Here is a 24281-nt window from a genome sequence, read left to right as displayed (position 1 = left end):
TCTCATAAGGGGGCTTTCCAGTGAGCCAAAGAACTTGAGGTCTTATATATCTTCTGGGGAAAGAAGGACAGACTTACAATGGAGACAAGGGAAGGAGGAGTGGCTGGACTACCTGGAAGAGGTCTCTCATACAATGGGAGAAACTTCCTAGCTGTGTGACCCTGGGCAAGTCACTTAACCGCCATTGCCTAGCCCTTACCACTCTTCTGCCTTGGAACCAATACACAGTATTGATCCTAAGATAGAAGGTGAGGTTTTAAAAAAAATAAATAAATAAAATAAAATTGGAGTTTGGTGGGCAGCTGGGTAGCTCAGTGGATTGAGAGCCAGGCCTAGAGATGGGAGGTCCTGGGTTCAAATTTGACCTTGGACACTTCCCAGTTATGTGACCCTGAGGAAGTCTTTTAACCCCCATTGCCTAGCCCTTACCACTCTTCTGCCTTAGAACCAATACACCATATTGATTCTAAGTCAGAATGTAAAGGTTTTATTAAAAAAAAAAGCAATGGGAGAAACTTGAAAGACAGAAGAGTGCTTAAGATTTGATTATGTATCTACTAATTCTATCTAAACTGAGAGCACTGGGTGCTTTAAGGTTTATTTTAATCTGAGACAAGGTCAGTCTAGGATTTCCCATAAGGCAAGTTCCCAAGGGATAGGGGCCAACTTGAGGATTCCATAAACAAAATGGACAGGTCTCCAACCCTTCAGTGAGTTGTGTGTGTGTGTGTGTGGGTGTCTACCTTGACCATGTGAAGACTTCTCCCAGTGGAATGAAAAGAGGACAATTTGTTCCAGTGGCTATGAAAGTGGCTAAAGCAGGTGCTGTGGTGTGCTTAGAGCTTGTTCAGACATCAAAACATAGAAGAGGTCAAGGACATTCACTGTTCCCCAAGTTGTCCCCAGGCATCCTGGCTTTTGTCTTGCCACTGGACTTTGTCTATGACTCTGAAAGAGAGAGGCTGATGACTTTGGGCAACTCTGCCCTCACTTAAATCCAATTACAGTCAGTACCACTGGTCCTCTTCAAAAAAGAGATGAAAGTTTATAGTGTTTATATATATAATACTTATATTAATAATATGGTATAGATAACTATATATTAAATATACTATGTATATTTAATATATAACATACTATATCAACCCATACTATATTATTAATATAATATATAACAAAATTATAAATATTATATTACATACTTAATATGTATAATATAACATAAACACATTAATATAAACATTGTATATGTGTAATGCAATATATACAAATTTTACATATATATTTGCTTGAATGTTGTCTACCGTTAGATTGTAAGCTCCTTGAGGTCAGGGACTGAATTTTCGCCTCTTTTTACATACCCAGTGTTTAGCGCAGTGCCTGGCACATAGTAAGTGGTGAGATCCCCACCCCCACCCCCACCCCCACCCCGACCCCGACCCCATCTCCATCCTTAACCCAGTTCTAGAAGTGACTTCCCCTTTTAATTTAAAAATTTCCCCTTGTTAGTACGCAGAGGCTCTTAGCCAATCACAAAAGAATCCGCCCTTGCCCAATATGGCTGCTGGGGCATCAGGCGCTGAGGCGGGGCCAAAGTTGCTTGAATGGTTTTACCCATTTCCTTCTCTCCACCCCTTTCGATGCTGAGCCAATGGAAGAGCCCGAGTTGTGGACTAGACTAACAGGGGCTCTCGGGGCAGGGGGGATCTGGAAGCTCGCGGGAAGCCGAGTTTGGGCTTCTAGCCTCAGCGCCCTGAGTCGGGGGCAAGCCGCTCTGGGTGCAGTTTGTCGTCTTCTAAACTCGCCTTCGGGCGCCAGAACGCCTCGGAGGATCCTCAGTCTGCGCAGCTTCACGTAGCGTCTCCCCCCGGCCCCCGGCCGGCCCTAGATAGTTTGGCTCAGCCCTTCCCTGTTTGGGACAGTTCGGGCGGAGAAGTCGCGGGCGGAGCGCGCCGGCGTCGGGGCGGAGGCGAGCGGGGCTGTGAGCGGCCGAGCCGGGGGCCGGGGGCCGGGGGCCGGGGGCGGCTGGAGGCAGCGGGCTAGCGGAGCCGAGGGCCGAGGGCCGTGAGCCGGGGAACGGAGGCCGGAGGCAGAGGGCCAGGAGCTGAGGGTCGGGCCGGGCCCGCCGTCCCCGGAGTTGCGAGGGGCCCCCAGGGGCCCAGGGGCCTCAGCATGTCCTGCGGCGGCGACGGCCCCAGCAGCCAGTTCCCCCTGCACGCCCTGGTCTGGAACAATGACTACCGGCAGCTGGAGAAGGCGCTGGACGGGCAGGTGAGAGGGCTGAGCGGGGAAACTGAGGCCCAGAGGGGACCTGGGGTCATGAGCAACGGAGGACTCCTAGTCTGTGGATGCAGGGGGGGAAACTGAGGTCCAGAGGGGCCTGAGAGCACAAGCTACAGAGGACCCCGAGTCCATTAATGTAGGGGAGGGGGGAAATGAAGCGAAGGGGAGGCGGGGTCAGGAGCTGCAGGGCACCTCGAGTTCACTTATGTAGGGGGATACTGAGGCCCAGGAGGGGCCTGGAGTCACAAACTGTAGTTTACCCGGAGTCAAAGGACGCAGGGGAGAAAATCAGGCAGGGGGGGTTGGGTCAGGAGCTTCAGGGGACCCCGACTCTGTTGACAGAAGGAGAAACTGAGTCCCAGAGTGGGACCAGGATCAGGAGCTGCAGGGGAACTCGACTCTATGGATGCAAGGATGTGTGTGTTAATTTGAGTCTCAGAGCGAGCCTGGGGCTAAGAGCTTCAAGGGACCTTGTCTATGAATGGGGGGTGGGGGGTGGGAGAGGGGACTGAAACCCAGAACAGGCCTGGAACGAAGAGCAGCAGGGGTCCTTGACGCCATTGATGCAAGGGAGAATAAACCCCAGAGCAGGGTCATATGAGGAAGCTGAGCTCAGGGGCCCTAGGCTGGTGAGTGAAACTGAATTCCACAGTGGCTTGGGGTCAAGAGCTGCAGGAGACCCTGTCTGCAGCTCCCCAGGGAGTGGGGAAGGGTATCCTTGAAGTGGAGGGAGGTCCTCCAGTCCCCTGTATGTACCCAGGTGGAGAGGGGGAGGGATTGACTTGAGAGTGGACGGGGAACTAAGAGGCCATCTGGGCCAAGTACAGTCAAGGAGACTTTATTCCATGCCTCTGATGTGCTGGGCACTGTGCTCCCCACTGTGTGAGAATCCAAAGGCAAAAGACGATCCCTTGCCATGATGAGCTCATGGTCTATCAGGGGAGACAGCGTGCCAACGATGATGGACCAAGCAGCGATAGATGGGATGAATAGGAGATAATTAACAGAGGAAAGGAAGGCACTGGCATTAAAAGAGATTAGGAATGGTTTCCTGCAGAAAACAGGATTTTAGCTGGGACTCCAGAAAGCCAGGGATGGCCAGGAAAGTGTCCAGAGGCAGGAGATGAGTGTCAAGGTGAGGAATAGGCAATTAGGGCTTTGAAATCCAGAGGATTTTGTCTTTGGTCTTGGAGGTCATAGGGAATGAAGGAGTTTACTGAGTAGGAGGTGACATGGCCACATATGACCTTTAGGAAGATATCTTTGGTGTCTGAATGAAGGATGGACTGGAGTGGGGAGAGCCCTGGTACAGGCAGACCCCTGAGCAGCAGCTGATGTAGCAGATCAAGGGTGAGGGCCCGGGGCCTGTTTGTACCAGAGAGCTGTGACATAGGAGACAGGCCTTGGCAGCAGATTGGATTTAGGGGGAGAGAGAGTGGGGCACCAGGATGCTACCTGCCTTGTGAGCCTGGGGGGGTCCTGAAGGATGGTCTCTTTCTGTTCATAGGGGGACCCTGATGCTCAAAGGAGTCCTATAGGGAGCTGGAAGGGTCCTATTTATGGCAGCCTTCCTGGCCCTGGGAGCTGTCCAAAGAGGGGATGAGCTAGTTGTCTGGTCTCTGGAGGTCTTCTAGTCCAGGTTGTATGATGGGAGGGAGGCTGGACTAGATAGCTTCCAAGCTCCTTCTAGCTCAGAGATACTGTGACTCTGGACCTTGGGAACTGTCAGTGTTCTTGGCATGTAGGAACTGCTTTATAAATGCCTTTTAGTTCATTCATTTCAACCTTTCAGCTTTCCAGTGAAAAAACTGGGGCCTTGTAGCTCTTTGAGAGTCCACAATGGACTTTGTTCTGTCTCAAATGCACTCAGAGTGGCATCTTTTGGAGTAGACTTGTCTGTGTGGTCCATCAGCAGGCTTATCGCTTTACTTGGCTGCTTTGAGGTCAGGGCCTGACTCTTAGCTTTTTGTCTCCTCCAGCGTCTAGCTTGAGAAATGATAAGAAACCATACTTGGCTAGCACTTTCTTCTCAGTAACCTGTGTGAGATCGAGAGGGCAGTATTATTGCCCCTTTTAAGTGGGGCTCAGAGATTTACGTTGACTTTGCTTTGGTCACACAGCCAGTAATTCTTGGAGCTTGGAACCAGTCTTCTGTATACTGTACTAGACTGTCTCTCAGTGAGTATTAATGAATGTTTGTTGTTGTATTGTGTTGTCCGAGTTACAGCCTGGCACCATAGACGTTCCAGGAGTGAGCAGTTCAGACCGGAATTGGACATCCAACTGTAGCCTCGGAAAGCTAGTCTCTTAATATAGGTACAGGTCATCCCTTGGCTCCCAAGCAGCCCTAAGGTCATCAGGAAAATTTAGTGGAGAAGCACAATTGATTTTCATTTGGTTGGCAGAACAAAATCCGCAGCCTAAGCATCACCCAGTTGAGTGAAAAGTTACTGGCAAGCATGGGCATTCCTCCTTGCCAGCAGTGTGCCTGCTGCAGTTAGCCTGAGACAGCCCAGTGCAAAACCACTCAGACACCCATTGAGAACCAGGAGCCTCCCCCGGAACAGTGGTTGGTACTTGTTTCATGAATCTCCTCTGCCCAGACTGGTCGAGTTTCTTTGTAAGGTTCATCCCTTTTAATTAGGCAGAACAGTTGAGGAGATGCTTTGACATGTCCCCGTCCAAATGATTCACTAATCCTGGACTGGCCACTCACCTCTCCATTTCCCACCCAACAGTTCACCCTCCTGGGCTTGCCTTTATTGCTAGGGCTGAATGTCAGTGAACATTGATGTCTTTGATTGGTTAGCTGGGAGTTGGTACCTGCTCTGAGAGCGAGGTCCTGTCTGGGTTAAATAGTGGAAGCATTCAGCAGCATGTTATTTTTGATTCTTTGTGTGTGTGCGTGTGAGTGTGCGTGTGAGTGTGCGTGTGAGAGAGAGAGAAAGAGATGGGGCCTATGATGGGCATGTGTATGTGTGCAGGGTGGGGAGAGAGGGAGAAGGAGAGGAGGCAGAGAAAGAGAGAGGAGGAGATGGGATCTAGGATGGGGACGTGTGTGAGAGAGAGTGAGGGGGGAGGGAGAGAGAGAGAAATGGGGGTCTATGATGGGCGTGTGTGTGTGTGTGTGTGTGTGTGTGTGTCTGTCTGTTTGTCTGTCTGTCTGTCCATCTCCTTGCTCATACACACACACACACACACAGAGAAAGTAAGTAGCCACAGATCTAAGATGGAATTGGAAGAGACGGGGAAACACAGGCCTCTCGTGTCTTCATACTTGTTCTTCACCACTGTCTCCTGCTTCTTCTTTTGAGCCCTGTCCAGATGCCACCTCCCAAGACCTTTTATGCCCTGACTTCCCCTTAGTAGTCTCTCTTCCTCTCACTTAAAATGATTAGGTATAATGTTGTATACACTTTTTTTTTGCATTTAAATAGAGCGTACATTTGCACACACAAGGCGGAACAGATAAGGACCATTGGCTGAAACAAATCTTTTTTCTGTCCTGTTTGCATTTCTTTTTCAGTCTCTCAAAAGATCAGATTGCTGTCCTCTGTAGCTACTCATCTGTGTAGATTTTGCCTCCTCCCCCTGCCCAGAATGGAAATGCTCTGAGAAAAGGGGCTCTTTCATTTCATCTTGTCCTTGGGTCTATCTCTGGGGCCCAGGAGCTTAGGGAATAGGTTCTAAATTCAGTTATAACTTGGAGGTAGTTTAGCTCTTGCATTTGGAAGTAAGCAGATATCTTCCCAAGGGTGCAAAGGGTAAAGAGTGGAATGAAGATACCTTATATAGTTCTTTGTTAAATCATAAACGCGAGGAATGAACTGGGTCTTAATTTGTAAAGGAAAATGTAGTTTAGTTGAAAAGTCATTTTATTTCCTTTCAATTGATAGTAATAAAATGAATTTTGTTCCCTAAAGGTTCTTGGTACACTTTGACCTCAAACAGTCATCCATGTGGTCATAGAATTGAAACTGTACAATGCAGTGTAGCTAGGTGGCTCAATGGATAGAGAACCAGACTCAGAGAGGGGAGGTCCTGGGTTCAAATGTGGCCTCAGACACTTCCCAGCTGTGTGACCCTGGGCAAGTCACTTAACCTCCATTGTCTAGCCCTTACCACTCTTCTAACTTAGAACCAATACATAGTATTGACTCTAAGAGGGAAGATAATTTAAAGAATGCATATATACTCTAATCCAAAAAATGAATTATTTTGGATTATTTTCCTGGTGTGAATCTGTTTTGCAGGCTGATAGGCACTCAGTGCCATTCGGGTACCTGTTCTTTGCCAGGCATTGTGCTAAGGACTGGGGATGGAAGAAAGGAAAGGGAGAGGCCTGCTCTCTAGGGCATGGCACAGTCCAGTGGGGGAGACGACAGGCTAACAGCCATATGGGTACGGAGTGGTCAGGAGAAACCAAGAGACCAGCGTTCCTGCCGGGAACTGATCTTGTAAGTCAGCCGTTCTGCCTTCCTCTGCTGCTTCCCCACCGAGCGGGCCCTCCTTCAGGCTTGTTGCCCGGGTGCCCGGCCTGGAGGCAGAAGGTGGGAGAGAGAGAGGATGCCCGCTTGGGACGCCGGGCCTAGAGAAGAGAAGGTGGCAAATGTCACATTGCCACTTCCTCCGTGTTTCAAGAGGGCCGGTGGGGGGGCAGGGGGAGTCGGCCTGGCTGGGGACACAACCAGGAGCACCGGTGGGGCTGCGGAGTTTGGGGGTCGGGGGAGAGGTGGGTTTCCTAGCCATCCGAGCGGCCTGCGGGGGCCAGGGCTGCCCCCTCCCTGCTGGAGGGCCTTTGGAGGCTTCTTCCAACCCCGAGTGTGTATGGAGGTGAAAGGCATGAGGGAGGCTTCCCTTCACGCCGGCCACGATCTCCTTATCGAGGGGTTTAGGGTCTGGTGGTGGCGGTGGGTTGTATCCGATTTGGGGGACGCGGAGACCGTGGCTGTCGGTGGGGTTTTCTCAGCAAGGATGCTGCCTTGCTTTGCCTTCTCCTTCTCCAGCGGGCCCTTTTGCCGGGCAGTCAGAAGTTAAGTGACTTGCCCAGGCTTACGTGGCTAGTGCGAGGCTGGATTGGAACGCAGGTCTTGGCTCCGGGCCCAGGGCTCTGCCCGCTGAGCCCCTCTGCCGCTTGTTTCGGGCGCGGTGACGGCTCGTTTTGTGTTGGGGCTGCTCCCGTTCTTCATTTAGCGTTTGATACTTTTCCTGGGTAGAGCTTGTCTCAGTGGAAAGTACGTGCCTGGGCCTTATCACTTCCCTTGAGCCGCGGCCACCAGGTAACGGGTGTGCGGGTGCCATTCGGTGGACAGGCACGAACGCCTGCTCCTCTGCTCATCAGGCCGTGCTCAGTGCTTAGCCTGGGAAGGCGAGCCAGCAGCGTCCGGGCTGCCTTTCTCGGAGGGTCGCTGGCAGGGCGTTTGGGCGTGAGGAGCCTTCCTGAGCTCTCTCTCCGGAGCGCCCATCGTCGCAGACGGCAGCGCCCGATCACACCTGGACACAGGCACAGCACGCTCAGCTGGGGTGACCAGGATCTCTCAGCCAAGGCCTTTGCCGCCCTAGGCTTCTCCTCGGTGGAATGAGGGCTGGCAAGAGGGTCTCGGGGGTCTCCCCCGAGATGAACAGGTCCATGGAGCCGGCTTTTCCGACTTGTGTGATCTTGAGCCAGTCGTTGAACCTCTTGGAGACTCAGTTTCCCAATTTGAAAAAGGAAGGAATTGAACTAGGAAGGAAACACACCTTTATGAAGCTGTGTGCCAGGCACTGTGCTATGTGCTTTGTAACTATTATCCCATTTGATCCTCCCTGTAACCTGGGAGGTGAGCGCTGTGAGAACGAAACAGGACGAGAGATGGGAAGTGACTTGCCCAGAGTCACATAGCCGGCAAGGGTTTAAGGCTGGATTTAACTCCGGGCCTGCAGATTCCCAGCCCGTGGTGCCACCCCGCTGAGATGATGTCTGCGTCTTGTTCAAGGTCACACCATAGTAAGTCTCACAGTTTAACTCCTAATCCCAGACGCTTGCCACTACATGCTACTTGTTTGCCAGATTGTATTATGGGTATAAACTAGCTCTAGGGGCAGCTAGGTGGGGCCCAGGTCAGGCCTGGAGGCAGGAAGACTCATTTTCCTGCGTTCCTATTTGGCCTCAGACTCTAGCTGGATGACCCTGGGCAAGTCACTGAACCCCGTTTACCTCCGTTTCCTCCTGTGTATAACGAGCTGGAGAAGGAAGTGACGAACTACTCCAGGATGTCTTCTCCAGGAGCTATTGTCAGAGTCACATTTTCCAGCCACCAATGCTGACATTTTTGCTTCCTTCCAGTTCACTTTTGGCTGGTTTGGGTTGGTGTATTCTAGTGGCCTTTGCCCCCCAGAGGAGACCCCCGTTCTCCCCCCTGTGTTGTTTCTGAACGTTCTAAGGAAATCGCTTATGATTTTAGAGCCTGTGAAAAGCTCTGTAGTCTGGTGACCACAGACCTCAGGGGGGCAGTGAGTAAGAAGGAGAAAGTCAAGAACTTTCTTGTTTTTCAAACCCTTCCCTTCAGCTTTAGAGAAAATACCGAGTACCGGGGCCAAGGCAGAAGAGCTAGAAGGGGTAGGCAGTGGGGGTTGTGACGTGCCCAGGGTTACACAGCTGGGCCAAGAAAACCCCAGATGAGGTCACAAAGAGGCAGATGTGGCGGAAGTGACTGAATAGCAATCAAAATTGGTCGGGAGAGAGCTCAAGAAATGGATGTGTGTCTCCTGTGGCCCTCTAACCGGGCCTGGGTTTCAGCTGTAATTCATCCGACTAGGGATCGGTGAGCCTGAATAGACTCTGCTTGGGAAGAAGCAGCTTTCTGAAATGTAACGTGAGCTTCCGCATAGATGTGTGCTTTGGGCCCAGTGGCTTTTTGGTCTGAAGGAAGGAAGGAAGGACGGGCTAATCGGCAGCCTCCCAGCAAGCCTGGACATTGGATTTGCCAGAGTCCCTGCTTTCCTTTCTTTCACTGCTTCCATCACGTGAGTGGGAATGTCCCCAAATGTAGTGGTGTTCCAGGAACAACACTAAAGACAGGATAAAAGCTTCTCTAGCTGAAGGGGATTTTAAAGGCATTTTTGAACTTCCGTGTGCCCGCCTGAACCCCGACGTCTTGACCGTGTTTCCACTGAACAACTTGCTTCCCAAAGGGAAAGCATTTAGCAGAAAGAGTGGCCAAACTCCTCATCTGTTTGGCCATCCACGACTGGCCACGTGGCCTTGAAGATTAGCCTCTAATTGAAGCCATTGGTGTTCTGATGGGGAACAAGAAATGACCTCCCTGTCCTCTAGCTTTTGTTTGGGCTGGGTTGGTATTTTGGGGAGATATCATGATGTTCCACAATTTGTTTTGGAAACAAATGGAAATCTTTGAGCTTCTCTTCCCTGATAGCTGTTGGCAGAGAGTGACATTTTCCAGCCACCAACAGGGACATTTTTGCTCCCTTTGAATTCACTTTTAGCTGGTTTGGGTTGGTGTATTCCCGCAGCCTTTGCCCCAAAGATGAGAAGATCTCTGCCCCCCTTGTTCTGTTTCTGGACCTCCTAAAGAAATCACTTGTGGTTTTAGAGCCTGTGAAAACCTCTATAGTCTGGTGACCACAGGCCTCCTCAGGGGGACATTGTGTAAGAAGGAGAAAGTCATGAACTTTTTAAAAAACCCTCACCTTCAGCCTTAGAATCAATACTGTGTAAGGGTCCCAAGGCAGAAGAGTGGTAAGGGCTGGGCAGTGGGGGTTAAGTGACTTACCCAGGGTCATACAGCTAGGGTTTTTTTTTTTTTAACCTTTACCTTCCATCTTGTACTCAATACTGTGTATGGGTCCCAAGGCAGAAGAGTGGTAAGGGCTGGGCAGTGGGGGTTAAGTGACTTACCCAGGGTCATACAGCTAGGGTTTTTTTTTTTAACCTTTACCTTCCATCTTGCACTCAATACTGTGTAAGGGTCCCAAGGCAGAAGAGTGGTAAGGGCTGGGCAGTGGGGGTTAAGTGACTTACCCAGGGTCATACAGCTAGGGTTTTTTTTTTTAACCTTTACCTTCCATCTTGCACTCAATACTGTGTAAGGGTCCCAAGGCAGAAGAGTGGTAAGGGCTGGGCAGTGGGGGTTAAGTGACTTACCCAGGGTCATACAGCTAGGGTTTTTTTTTTTAACCTTTACCTTTCATCTTGTACTCAATACTGTGTATGGGTCCCAAGGCAGAAGAGTGGTAAGGGCTAGGCAGTGGGGGTTAAGTGACTTACCCAGGGTCATACAGCTAGGGTTTTTTTTTTTAACCTTTACCTTCCATCTTGCACTCAATACTGTGTAAGGGTCCCAAGGCAGAAGAGTGGTAAGGGCTGGGCAGTGGGGGTTAAGTGACTTACCCAGGGTCATACAGCTAGGGTTTTTTTTTTACTTTTACCTTCCATCTTGCACTCAATACTGTGTATGGGTCCCAAGGCAGAAGAGTGGTAAGGGCTGGGCAGTGGGGGTTAAGTGACTTGCCCAGGGTCACACAGAAGTGTCTGAGGCCAGATTTTGAGTCCCAAACCCCTTCCCGTCCCTAGGCCTGTCTGTCTCTTCGCTGAGCCACTTTGCTGCCCCTAAGCCAGGAACTTTTGACCAGTAGAAGGTCAGCTAACCAGAGTAATTGTCCACATGAGATCTGTAGAGTTCAGTTCATTTCGTCCCCCAGTTTCTTTAGGTAGAGGAATCCTTTTTTGCCTAGGCTGAGGCTGAAACCAGGACTAGGTTAGGGAAGGCTGATTTATCAGCATGGACGGATTTGAAGATCCCCTCTCCCAGCCTTGGAGTGTCTGTGCTTGGTGCACTGCTGTGTAGGGATGACGTGAAAGTTAAATAAGGGAGGCCCTTGTGCCCTGGAGTACTGTGTCACCATGGAAGTCCCTGAACTTGTCTGTTAACTGTAATGAAATTTGCACTGAGGCCTTTTCATATGGGAAGTGAAAATGGAAGCTTTACTGAGGCCCTCGGATAGCTTCCTTATCCCAAATTGGCATCTCCCACAAAAGCATCTGAGTGATAAGCGTGGCCAGCTGATCCAGGGGGTGAGATAGGCAGAGCAAGGGCCAGAAATAGACTCTTCCCTTCTGCATTCGATGCGTTCTGCTCATCTGTCTTTCTGCCTGTGCTGGCTTAATTTGGATTCTTTGTAGGTTTAGAATATCTCTCCCCTCCTCATCCTCTGTAAAAGATTGGTGCGTCAGCAGGAGGTGTATTCCTGGGGGGCTTTGAAATATGAAGGAGCCCCAGCCAGCTGGTCCCAAATGCTTGATGCTTCCCAGCTTGGAAGACTGTTCCTTGTCTCTTCGAGGAGGATTTATGAGCCGTCTGGCCATTGAGGCATGGCTTCTTTGGCTTCCCATTTAATTTCTGGCGAGATTGATGAGACTCAGTCAGCCCCTCTCGTAGTACATTCGTTTGTGGGGCCTCAGGACAAGGATCTCCTATTTAGATGACCTGGAGCTACGTTAATCTGTAGCCCCCGTCTAAGAAGGGTGGGCATCTTTTCTGGGGGCAACCAGTCTAAGTCGATGGCCCCCCTCCCCGTTCCTTGCCAGTTGTACGGCCATTTTGCTGTTTTCTTTCTTATAGAATGTGAGCGATTTAGCTGGAAGAGTCAGGGAGGGCTTCATAGAGCTAAGAATGGAGTTGGGCCTTGAACCACGATTAGGATTGGACGGAAATGAGGGGAAAAGATGTCAGAACAGTTTGAACAAATGTTTCCAGGTAGAAAATCTTGTGACAAGTCTGGACAATGACAAAGTAGCAACTCATTGTTGAATTTAGGGAGCGAAATCCAGCGACAGTGTCCAGAGGACAGATTAGAGGGAGAAGAGCCCTATTAGGAGATTATTACTAAGTAATCTAGGTGAGAATCACCAGGTCAGCATTGGAAGAGACTTCGCCAACATCTAATCCCACCTGTGTGGATCCTTCAGTCCCTTTACAGTTTACCTTCCCTGGGTGTCCCTGGGTGAAGACTTCTAAGTAAGGAGAGAGAGTACCTCCTGGGGCAGCCCATTCATTGTGCCTTTGGACAGTTCCCTTCGGTCATTTTCTCCCAAGCCCAATGGCTTCTTTCCAGTTTGTGCCCAGTATCTCTGCTCTCAGAGGTCAAGCAGAACAAGATCAGTCCTTCTTCCAAGTGGCACCTCTTCAAACAGGTGAAGACAGCAATTGTAAGACATGGTGGCCTGGGCCAGAGCTGGGGGAGTGGAGAGGAGGGAGCGGACTGGGTGGACTTGCAGGGCTCACTTCAGCGGGGCTGGCGAATTCAGATGGGGGAGGGAGTATGAAGGCGAGCAGGAAAAAGATAGCGGAAATTTGGATTGGACTGGAGGGTTTGCAAAGCCCTTTGCTGTTATTGTAAGAGAGAGAAACATTAATCTTGTGATGCTGGCTTTATTGTGCTGGTTTTACTGAAGAGGACAGAGCTGGGGGTAGGGGAGGCTGACTGGGAGCCACTGTGAGTAAGTTTTTCTGTCCTTTATGCATAGGGAAACCCTCCTGGGCACCTACGTCCTCTTATAGCTGCTGATGCCCAATTGGCTTTTCCTTCTTTCTGTGTGGTCCACCTGGTTTTGTCCCTAAGAGTTGTCTCCTTAGGGCAGCTAGGTGGCCCAGCAGACAGAGACCTAAGCTTGGAGTCAGGAAATCCTGAGTTCAAACCCAGCCTCAAACACTTATTAGATGTTTGATTCTGGGCTAGTTGTTTAACCTCTGTTTTCCTGTTTTTTCATTTGTAAAATGGGGATAATAATAGCGCTTCCCAGGCTTGTTGTGAGGATCAAATGAGATGATATTTATAAAGCATTGAGCACAGTGCTTGGCACATAGTAGGTGCTAAAGAAATGTTTATTATCATTATTTAGATCAGCGATGGTGAAAACCTAGGCTCAAGCCCCACCTCTGGTGACCTCAGGCAAGTCGCACACTGATCTGGGCTTCGGCTTCCTTAACTGGAAAGCGATCCTAGGAGGCTCAGCTCTCAGTTCATGAGCTTCTACTTTCCCTTGTCTTGACGTGAGTCTGATCCATCCTAAGGGCCAGATGCCCTGAGAGTGCTAAGAGTTGTGACAGACTTAGCTGCCCATGCTCTTGGCTGTGGGTTATGGAGATCAGCTCGGAGTGAAGGAGACACCAGGCTTGACTGGGGATCTGCCACCCCCTTTTCCCATGTGGCCTCATTTTTCCAGGCAGTTGGTCTAGTGATTCCTTTAGCCTCTTTTCTCCCCCCTCCCATGAGGGGACTGGAGTAATGTCCTGAGGTCTCCATTCCGACCCTGAGTCCACCCTCTGAAGCTGGAGCTGAGAAGAGTGATGAGGGAGGGAATAAATGAAAGCCCAACACGTGGGACCCTGAGAAGAGTCAGGATGGGGGGCCCAGGTTTCAGGTCTGCATAAGTACCTCCCTGGCCGCACCTCACAAATCACTCTCCCGGTCCTTGGGGCCCATCCATCCCCCTCCATCGATCTGGGTTGGTTTTTATTGCCGCTCCCTCATCACATAATCAGGGGAGTGAGGTTTTGGGGGAAGTCCAGCTGGCTGCCAGCACTTATATTCATACCAAAATTGTCTTCTGTACTTTCAGTTTGATTAAAATCAGGTACTTCCTGTTCTGCATTTCAGTGTTTCTGTCCATTTAAAAAGCTCTGCTGCATTCCAGGTCAGACATGATTGAATGCCAACGAAGCCCCTTTGCATGTGCAGGCAGCCCTCCATTGCAGTCATGGATGCGAGATTACTGTTGGGTTTGAGTTGAGCCTCTTGCCAGTGTATGTACCCAGCTTATTTAGAAGTCCTTCTGGTTCCTTAACAGAATGTGGAAGCCCTGGACCCCCGAGGCCGGACCTTGCTGCATCTTGCCGTTTCCTTGGGACATTTGGAGTCCGCTAGAGTCTTACTCCGCCACAAAGCAGATGTCACCAAAGAGAACCGTCAGGGATGGACAGGCAAGCATAGACTTAAACACCCCCCCCAACAAGCTTCACTGTCAGTTTCTTTGAGCACAGAGCCAGTCCCAAATCACCGTTTTATTGGGGGGAAATGTCATTTGCTTCTGTCTTTTCTCTCTTGGGACCAGAGGGACAGGGGTGAGGGAAGAGAGCCCCAAGTGTTGCTGCTAGTGAGGGTCAGCAGAGCCGTCTGAGTTCTGATCCTTGGCCACCAGGCCCCCCATCCAGCAGCTCTGTTGTGAATCCTCACAGAAGGAGCAGCCGGAGCAGAGATGACGGGTGATAGGAGGCTCCTCCTGAGGCACGTTAGTGAGCATCCTTGGCTGTAGGGCTTTCCAATGCTCCGCCTGAGTCACACCAGGGCAGCCACCCCCAAAAAGGGAACCGAGAGGCGGACATGGTTTGTTGGTGTAGGCTGGGGTGTGCCTGAGGAAGGAAGAAGCCCCCACGACTTCGTCCCTCCTGCTTTGCTGAGCGAGGTGGTCCCCAGTGAACAGAGATTGCCTGCTGGCTCTCGTCCGCCCTCCTCAGGCAGAAGTTGTTCTAGTCAGCCATCCACTAACCATTGGAGGCTCCGTGGGGCCAGTGGAGGCTGCTGAGGACGGGCCCTGGGCTAGACCTGGGAGCTGGTGTCGTCTAACGGCAAGGACACAGAGCTCCCTTACGAGATGGCCTAATCACAGAGGGGTGGCAGCCTGCCCCAGGGAGGGAGTCCCGGAGGGGAGAGAGAGCAGATAGGGCTGCCCTTTGTGGTCACTTCAATGCTTTGCTATTTGGGGTTTCAGTCTTACATGAAGCAGTGAGCACCGGAGACCCTGAAATGGTGTACACCATTCTTCAGCATCGCGACTACCACAACACATCCATGGCGCTGGAAGGGGTCCCGGAGCTGCTCCAGAAGATCCTGGAGGTAGGTGAGATCAAGGCCACGGCCCAGCCAGACACATCACGGGCTCATGGGATGTGTGTTTGTGGAAGGCTGTCCCTTCTTGGCACGGGGATGGCATGCAGTGCAGGTCAGAAACTCGTCTGGACTCAGCCCAGCTTAGCTGGCTCATCTGTGGCATTGTCTGAACTTGAACTCAGGTCTTCCTGCCCCCCACAACCTGTTAGACACTGTCCCAAGGCCAGGCAGCAAGCGCTGATGAAGGGCCTCCTGGGTGCTGGGTGCTGGGGATACAAAGAAAGCGCCCGCCCCCAGCCACCCTCCCAGGCCAATGGGGGAGATAGCACACAAACGGCTGTTCACATACAAGATACACACAGGGAAGCCCCAGCACTAAGAGAACCCAGGAGAGGCTCCTTGTAGCAGGGGATTGGGGCCTGAAGGAAGCCAGGGGAGACAGCCGCCCCTCATTCAAAACCAAAACCCAGCCTAACATGTTCATTTCTCTGATGTCATAGAGGAATGAGGCTCCATATCAGTTATTATTTTTTTTAACCTTTACCTTCCATCTTATAGTCATTACTATGCATTGGTTCCAAGGCAGAAGAGTGGTAGGAGCTAGGCAGTGAGGGTTGAGTGCCTTGCCCAGGGTCACACAGTTAGGAAGCATCTGAAGCTACATTTGAACCCGGGAGCCATCTAGCTGCCCCCATAAATTAATTTTCTAGATAGTAGCAGATAGAAGGCTCAGTGGACAGAGCACTAGGCCTGGAGAGGGGAGGTCCTGGGTTCAAATGTGGCTTCAGATGCTTCCTAGCTATGTGACCCTGGGCAAATCACTTAATCCCAGTTGCCTGGTCCTTACCACTCTTCTGCCTTGGAATGGATACTTACTTTCATAAGACAGAAGGTAAGGGTTTTTTCTAGGTACCTGAATCTTATCCCTAAGGGCCATAACATTCGACCTATCAATTAAAAAATTATAATGCTTATTAGCAGAAATCAAATGTAAATGTACAGCAGCCTTTCGTACTCAAGTAGAAGAGACCCATCAGAATGTAATCTTTTATTGATGACTCTGGGTGTCAGTATCCCAGAATTTTAGTACTGAAGGACCCCCAGAGGCCTTGCATCTCTACTCAAAAAAATTCCCTTTATTATATAACCTGAAAAGTGGTCATCCAGCTACTTTTTTGACAACCTCCATTGAAGGAGAGCCCACTGCCTCCCCCAGAACCTGTGCCCCTTTGGGATAGCAGGAATTATTAGGGTGCTTCCCCTAAATGTGCATCTTTTTTTGAGTTAAACCCATTCTGCTGTAATGCTTGATTTTGGAAATGAGAATTTGTTCCAGTGTGATTGATATATTAGAGAACAATGTGAGTCTTACACGAATCTTGCATTTGTGTGTGATTTTGTCATGTGTGATTTTGTCAACAAGACACAGAAAATATATATGCCTCTGTTTGTGTTGTCCTGTGTAAACTTGTGTAACTCACAGCCCCTTCCACAGCCATTTGCACAAGCAGACAGGCCTTTGTCAAGGTAAGATGCCACACTGAGTGCCTGTCTTCTGGGGCAAGAGGTGCCATGGGCTGAGGAGGAAGACTGGTCTGAAAGCTGCCCCCCACCCTCCTGTCATCTGCTGCGTGTCAGGGAATGCTTCCTAAGAATAAGAGTGTCCAGAAGTGGAATGAGCCACCCTGGGAGGGCCTGGCTTCTCCTTCATCAGTGTTCTTCAAGAATGACCCCTGGTGAAAAAATCTTTATAACAAAAACCTCTAACAAATGTCTAATCACTTAAATTTATAAGGAGCTAAATAATTGTACAAAAAATCAAGCCATTCCTCAATTGATAAATGGGCAAGGGACATGAATAGGCAATTTTCAGATAAAGAAATCAAAACTATCAATAAGCACATGAAAAAAGTGTTCAAAATCTCTTATAATCAGAGAAATGCACAACAAAACAACTCTGAGGTATCACCTCACACCTAGCAGTTGGCTAACATGTCAGCAAAGGAAAGTATTGAATTCTGGGGTGTGTGTGGCAAAATTGGGACATTAATGCATTGCTCGTGGAGTTGTGAATTGATCCAATCATTCTGGAGGGCAATTTGGAACTATGCCCAAAGGGAGCTAAAAGATTGGCTGCCCTTTGATCCAGCCATAGCACTGCTGGGTTTGTACCCCAAAGAGATAATAAGGAAAAAGACATGTACAAAAATATTCATAGCTGCGTTTTTTGTGGTAGCAAAAAATTGGAAAATGAGGGGATGCCCTTCAATTGGGGAATGGCTGAACAAATTGTGGTATATGTTGGTGATGGAATATTCTTGTGCTCAAAGGAATAATGAACTGGAGGGATTCCATGTAAACTGGAACGACCTCCAGAAACTGATGCAGAGTGAAAAGAGCAGAACCAGGAGAACATTGTACACAGAGACTGATACACTGTGGCACAATCGAATGTAATAGACTTCTCTACTAGCAGCAATGCAGTGATCCAGGACAATTCTGAGGGACTCACGAAAAAGATGCTATCCACATCCAGAGGAAGAACCGTGGGAGCAGAAACACCAAAGAAAAACAACTGCTTGACCACATGGGTCAATGGGGATATGACTAGGGATGTAGACTCTAAATGACCATCCTAGTGTGAATTTCAGTAATATCAATGACACTTGTAAAACCCAGTGGAATTGCACGTTGGCTATGGGAGGGAATTGGGAGGAGGGGAGGAAAAGAATATGATTCATGTAATCATGGAAAAATATTCTAAATTAATTAAATAAATAAACTTATTTTTAAAAAAAACAATGACCATTGGGAGTTCGGGACTCCCCAGAGAGGACTTCTTTTCTGGCTCTGGTTTGTTCACAGAGGCCCCTTCGACATCACAAGCCCTGCAGTTGAGGGGGTCCTTTTGTCATGTCTTCCCTTGACTTCCCATCTTGGATCTTTTTATGCATTTGGGAAATCTTGTTTTGTCATGAGAAATATTAACATTGTTGCTAGAGGATGTTGAGTTATTTAGTTCTTAATCTCTGACAGCTCAGAGTTGGCCTAGATCGTTGTATTGCTGAGAGTAGCTGAATCGTTCACAGTTGATCTTTGAATATTATTGCTGTGTCTGTGTATGGTGTTCAAGTGTTTCTGCTTTTTTTTCACTGTGTCAGTCCTTGAAGGTCTTTCCAGCTCTTTCTGAAATCATTTTGTGTATCATTTCTTCTAGCACAACAGTATTCCATCACCACCATATACCACAGTTTGTTCATCTGTTCTCTAATGGAAGAACATCCCCTCAATTCCAATTCTTTGTCACCACAAAAGAGCAGCTCTAAATATTTTTGTACAAGTAGGACCAACCCCCTTTTCTAATCTCTGGTATACAAAGCTTGGAGTAGTATTATAGGATCCAAGGGTATGCACGGTAGTTCCAATTGCCTTCCAGAATGATTGGATCAGTTCACATCAACTCCACCAGCAATGCTTTAGTGTCTCAATTTTGCCACATCCCCTCCAACATTTATCATTTCCTTTACTGTCATATTGGCCAATCTGATAGATGTGAGGTGGTACCTCAGAATTATTTTAATTTGCATTTCTCTAATCAAGAGAGATTTAGAACATTTTTTATATGATTTTTGATAGCTTTGATTTCTTCAATTGAAAACTATTCCTATCCTTTAATCATTTGTCAATTGGGGAATGGCTTGTATTCTTAAAAATCTGATGTTTTCTATAGATTTGAGAAATGAGACCTTTTTCAGAGAAATGTTATAAAATTTTCCCCTCACTTTGTTGTTTATCTTCTAATCTTGGTTACATTGACTTTGTTTGTATAAAACCTTTTGAATTTAATATAATCAAAATTATTCATTTTAAATCTTACAATGTTCTCTCTCTCTCTCTCTCTCTCTGTCTCTCTGTCTGTCTCTGTCTGTCTCTGTCTCTCTCTGTCTATCTCTCTCTCTCTCGTTTGGTTCATAAATTCTTCACTTCTCCATAAATCTGCCAGATAAAACTATTCTGGTTTCCGTTTGCTAGCAATCACCCTTCTTATCTAAATCATATACCCTTTTTGACCTTATCTTGGTATATAAGGTATATAGAGGATATTGGTCTATACCTAGTTTCTGCCATTTTGTTTTCTAGTTTTCCCAGAAGTTTTTGTCAATGAGTTCTTATCCCAAAAGCTTTGGGTTTATTGCTAAGATTAATTATCCCTAATCTATTCCATGGATCCACCCTTCTATTTCTTAGCCAGTGCCAGATTGTTTGATGATGACTATTTTATAGTACAGTTTGAGACCTAGTATTGCTAGACCACTGTCCTTCACATTTTTTCTTCATTATTTCCCTTGATATTCTTGGTCTTTTGTTCGTTAGGATGAGTTTTGTTATTATTTTTGTTCTATATAAAATACTTTTTTGGTACTTTGATTGGCATGGCACTGAATAAGTAAACTAATTTAGGCAGAAGTGTCATTTTTATTCTACTAGCTTGGCCTACCCATGAACAATTAATATTTTTTCCAATTGTTTAGATCTTACTCATATTTGTGTGAAAAATGTTTTGCAATTGTGTTCATATAATTCCTATATTTGTCTTGACAAGTAGATTCCCAAGTATTTTGTATTGTCTAGAATTATTTTAAATGAGCATTTCTCTTTCTAACTCTTGCTGCTAAACTTTGTTGGAAATATTTACAAATGCTGATGATTTATAAAGTTGGTTTATCTTGTATCCTGCAACTTTGCTTAAGTTATTAATTATTTCAACTAGTTTTTTAGTTGATTCTCTAAGAATACCATCATATCATCATATCAAAGAGTGATAGTTTGTTTTCCCCATCATCTACTTTAACTCCTTCAATTTCTTTTTCTTCTCTAATTGCCAATAAAATATTAAATAACTGTGGTGATAATGGACATCCTGGTTTCACCCCTGATCTTCTTTGGAAGGCTTATCTCCATTGCAGATGATACTTGCTCATAGTTTTAGGCAGCTACTACTTACAGTTTTATGGAAAGGCCCATTTATTCCTGTGCTTTCTAGTGTTTTTAATAGGAATGGGTGTTGTATTTTGTTGAAGGCTTTTTCTGCATCCATTGAGATAATCATGTGATTTCTGTTAGTTTGGTTATTAACATGGTCAATTATGCTGATAGTTTTCCTAATATAAAAGCAGCCTTGCATTCCTGGTAGAAATCCCATCTGCTTATAGTGATAAAAGTCAGATATATCTAAGTTCATTCCTAGATACTGAATAGGTTTTGTTACTGTTATAAGTGAGATTTTTAAATAAAACAATGTTTTCACATTATTTGTAGGAGCTTAAAACATCAATGATTTTTGTGGCTCTATCTTGGGTCTGGGAATTGGACTAGACTCATATTTTCTCATAATCAACAATAATTGTACTGATATTTGGTTGGTAATTCTAAATGTACATTAATGAGCCTGCTTTGTGGTGAATTTGGAATTCTTGTTTGTCTCCACCAGGCACCTGATTTTTATGTACAGATGAAATGGGAATTCACTAGTTGGGGTAAGTGGCTACATGTTTTGAATTTATTAGTCTTTGTCCAAATGTAAGCCCCGCCTCTAAAATGTATTGCCAGAGCTAGGAAAATAGCTGGATGCTGCAATAACCTTGCTTTAGGAAATAGATGCTTCTCCCAGATTGTAGGTAAGGCAGATTTTTTAAAGCAAATCATTACTAAAGACAATTTTCTGTAAATATTTGATTATTGTTATTTTAAGATGCTTTTTCCTATTTCTAATTATCTCCTAATTCCCTAGCTTTGTTTCTCTGATCTCTTTAGCCCCCCGACCCTTCTGCATCCTCATGTACTAATGATTTGTAAACCCTTAAAAATAGTAGGAGCTATTCATATCCTTTCACAAAGCAAACAACATTTTTACAATGTGAGTAAACCCTCGTGTGCACTAATTGGGAGAACCCTGGGAAACTTCTGGCAAAACAGATTTAAGAAGAAACCTTTACTGTCTGACACGGTGAACTTTGTGGGAAGGTTTGGGCTGGCTGGAAGTGGATGGCCAGGACACTTGGGCAGGCAGGAAGGATGGAACATAACCTTGTATCCTGACTGTAAGAGGGCAGGAAATGTGATCGGGGTAAGTGGTAGGAGAGAGACCGATTGAGAGCTCTTTTGAGGCAGTGTAGAGCCAGCTCTGCCTCCCCCCCAAAGAGCTGTAAGAAAGAGGGCACAATCTCTGTTGTAGAGTGTCTCTCCTGGGCACTTCACTCCCTTTACAATCTGTCTCAGCCTGCTTTTCCAGACTTTTATGATCTATTGCTCCCCCTTACACTCCCTTTGGGTCAGCCAGAGTGGCCTGCCCAGAAGCCCCAAGATAGTACAGTGGATACACCCTGGGCAGGAAGACCCAAGTTCAAAATAGCCTTAAGTACCTACCAGCTGCGTGATCCTGGACAAATCCCATAACCTCTTTTTGCCTTGGTTTCCTCCCCTGTAAGGTGAGGATAATAACGTCACCTACCTTCTGGGGTGGGTATGAAGATCAAGTGAGATATTTGTTATAACGCTTAGCCTTGCATATAGTAGACCCTTACTAAATGCTCATTTCCTCCCTTCTCTTCCTCCCATTCTCCTCTCCATACTTGTATGTGGTTCCCTTTCCTGGACACCTTTCAGAATCCTTAGCTTCCTTAAACCTCTGTTTAGGTGGTATGTCCCACATGAGGCCTTTTCTAGCCCCCATGCCCCCCAACTACTAGCAGTTCACCTTCTCCCTCAAGATTCCTCTGTGTGTGTGTGTGTGAGTGAGACAAAGAGAGAGAGAGACAGAGACAGAGACAGACAGAGAGAGAGAGACAGAGAGAGAGGGAGAGAGAGAGAGAGAGGGGGGGGGGAGAGGGGGGAGAGAGACAGAGCGAGAGAGACAGACAGAGAGAGAGAGAGGGAGAGAGAGGGAGAGGGAGAGAAAGAGAGAGAGAGACAGAGAGAGAGAGAGAGAGAGACAGAGAGAGAGAGACGGAGAGAGAGAGGGGGGGGAGAGAGAGACAGAGACAGACAGAGACAGAGACAGACAGAGAGAGAGACAGAGAGAGAGGGAGAGAGAGAGAGAGAGAGAGAGAGAGAGAGAGAGAGAGAGAGAGAGAGAGAGAGAGAGAGAGAGAGAGAGAGAGAGAGAGAGAGAGAGATCTCTTTTTGGGGCAGGGAAAATGTCTGACCATTTGTTTCCCCAGCCCTTTGCACCGTGCCTTGCATGTGGTGGAAGCCTGATGAATGCTTATTGGGGGATTGGTCTTCCCCAGATTGAAGATGATGTGTGCTTCCCCCAAACTTCTGGTTCTACCGCATGGACACTATATTTCTCCTCCTTTGCTATTCAGATCAAGATTTCTTGCCATTTAGGTGTTCTCCTTTTGTCTTTGATGGGTTTTATTAGTTGGAAATGTTCTCTTTTGCAGTGCCATTGGTTTCTAGGATATGTCCCAATGATGTCTGTCGCATTTGGAAAAGTGGGGCCAAACTCCGAGTTGATATCACATTATTGGGCTTTGAAAACATGAGCTGGATAAGAGGAAGGCGTAGTTTTATTTTTAAGGGAGAGGGTAAGTGACTCAATACTTTTTCCATTCACCAAATCAGTTCGTTGTAGCCTTAGAAAAATGCTTCCAAAGTCATGTTGCATTTATTTGGATACATACAGGATTTTTTGGGTGCTGTGACATAATCGCTTCTCCTATTGATTTTTGGTTAAAAAAAAAAACAACAAACCCCATCCCAGAGCCATTTCACGCTCATCAGACACTTTGTTTTTGCCTGGTGCTTGTTAGGTCTTCTGGGTATCGGGCTTGTCTCTCTAATCAGACTATGTACTTCGTGAGGGTAGGAACTGTCTCTTCTGATTCTTTGCATCTCCCAGCCTTAGCATGACGCCTAGTATGGGAGGCTCAGTTAATCTGAGATCCTCAGTTTTGGAGGGTGGAAAATCAAGATCATACAAAGCCATTGGAAAATTAGTACTTGATTTTAAGCATCTTCTTAAAGATTGGAGTGAAAGATGATTTGAATATCTACTCCAAGCACAGGTTTTTTTTTTTTAAAGGAATTTCCTGCTCCTGTAAAGAAAGGGGGTTGGACTATATGTGATCATCTGTATTTACTTCATCTGTAAAGTCCCCTGCTTCTGTAGTGCTAAGGTGGCTCAGAAGCTTGTTGGGCATGAGGGGAAGCCAGTCAAAGAAAACCTGTGTTAGGGTAATTTAAAACGGAATTGCTTCATTTTATAAAGTGGGATTTGGGAGGAGGCATTTGAAGGAAAATGAATCTTAATATCTAGCAGGGCTTTCTTCTTTCTCTTTGCTTCTTTCGGTCACACCTTCTGTCTCATGTCAATAGATAGCTGGGCCGAATTGATGGAAGTTAACCATGATGACAAAGTCGTCACGACCGAACACTTTGATCTCTCTCAAGAAATGGAACGCCTCACTTTGGATTCCATGAAGCCTAAAGGGAGGGAAGTAGAAAGGCGCCTCACATCTCCGGTCATTAATACCAGCCTCGAGACTAAAAATATTGCTTTTGAAAGGTATTAATTTAAGCTCTGTAGTTTAATGACTAATCCCTTTACTGCTCCCCTAAAGTGCCACTTACGCATTACTGAAAATGATGACTGTATTGGGGTATTTATAATTTGACGTGATAAATACCAGTGGGTTTAAAGCCAGCCTTGACTCGTAACAAAGTGTAAATCACAGATGACACCCAGTATGGCACCTGATTTTTATAGTTCATTAGTGAGAAGTCTTTTGAGGAAAGTGTGTCACTGTCTTCTTTTATGTGCCCCTTCTGGTGGATCTTTGTGAAATCCAGAACATTTTAAATCTTAGAGACCTTCCCCATCTGCAGCTTGGGCCACTCATGAAAGGTGTCTTCTGCATTGTGTCAAAATGGTGTTGAATGTAATTACTAGTTACAATACCATTTAAATACTGACAGGTTGTGGGGTTCTTTTCACCAGCATTAATGGGCTAGAGTTAGTCTCTGGGAGTTGGTTTTTTGAGATGGGAAGAGCCCTGTGCCTCAGTTTCCCAAAACTACTACTATTGCTGATTGAGTTTTGGGTTTCT

The 24281-nt window shown here is 47.1% G+C and overlaps 1 protein-coding gene across 3 annotated transcripts in view; it reads left to right on the top strand.

Annotated features, from left to right (window-relative positions):
- Positions 1 to 1731: 1731 nt before the first annotated feature.
- The window catches only part of ANKRD13A (ankyrin repeat domain 13A), a 45600-nt gene continuing 23050 nt past the window's right edge, over positions 1732 to 24281 (top strand). Inside the window, exons 1-6 of one of the 3 annotated variants that reach the window (XM_001378236.4) lie at positions 1732 to 2271; positions 14132 to 14264; positions 15053 to 15177; positions 20663 to 20708; positions 22617 to 22760; positions 23551 to 23740. In XM_001378236.4, the coding sequence (XP_001378273.1) occupies positions 2173 to 2271; positions 14132 to 14264; positions 15053 to 15177; positions 20663 to 20708; positions 22617 to 22760; positions 23551 to 23740 (737 nt within the window). In that variant the 5' untranslated portion in view covers positions 1732 to 2172. Of the gene's footprint in view, positions 2272 to 9113; positions 9289 to 14131; positions 14265 to 15052; positions 15178 to 20662; positions 20709 to 22616; positions 22761 to 23550; positions 23741 to 24281 lie in introns of those variants that run through there. The other 2 variants (XM_007490410.3, XM_007490409.3) reach the window with 2 other exon arrangements.

The sequence above is a fragment of the Monodelphis domestica genome, chromosome 3 (assembly GCF_027887165.1).
Source record: "Monodelphis domestica isolate mMonDom1 chromosome 3, mMonDom1.pri, whole genome shotgun sequence".
In the NCBI taxonomy this organism is placed as follows: domain Eukaryota; kingdom Metazoa; phylum Chordata; class Mammalia; order Didelphimorphia; family Didelphidae; genus Monodelphis; species Monodelphis domestica.
The sequence above is the reverse complement of the archived record's forward strand: the minus strand, read 5'-3'. Positions and strand labels throughout refer to the sequence as shown.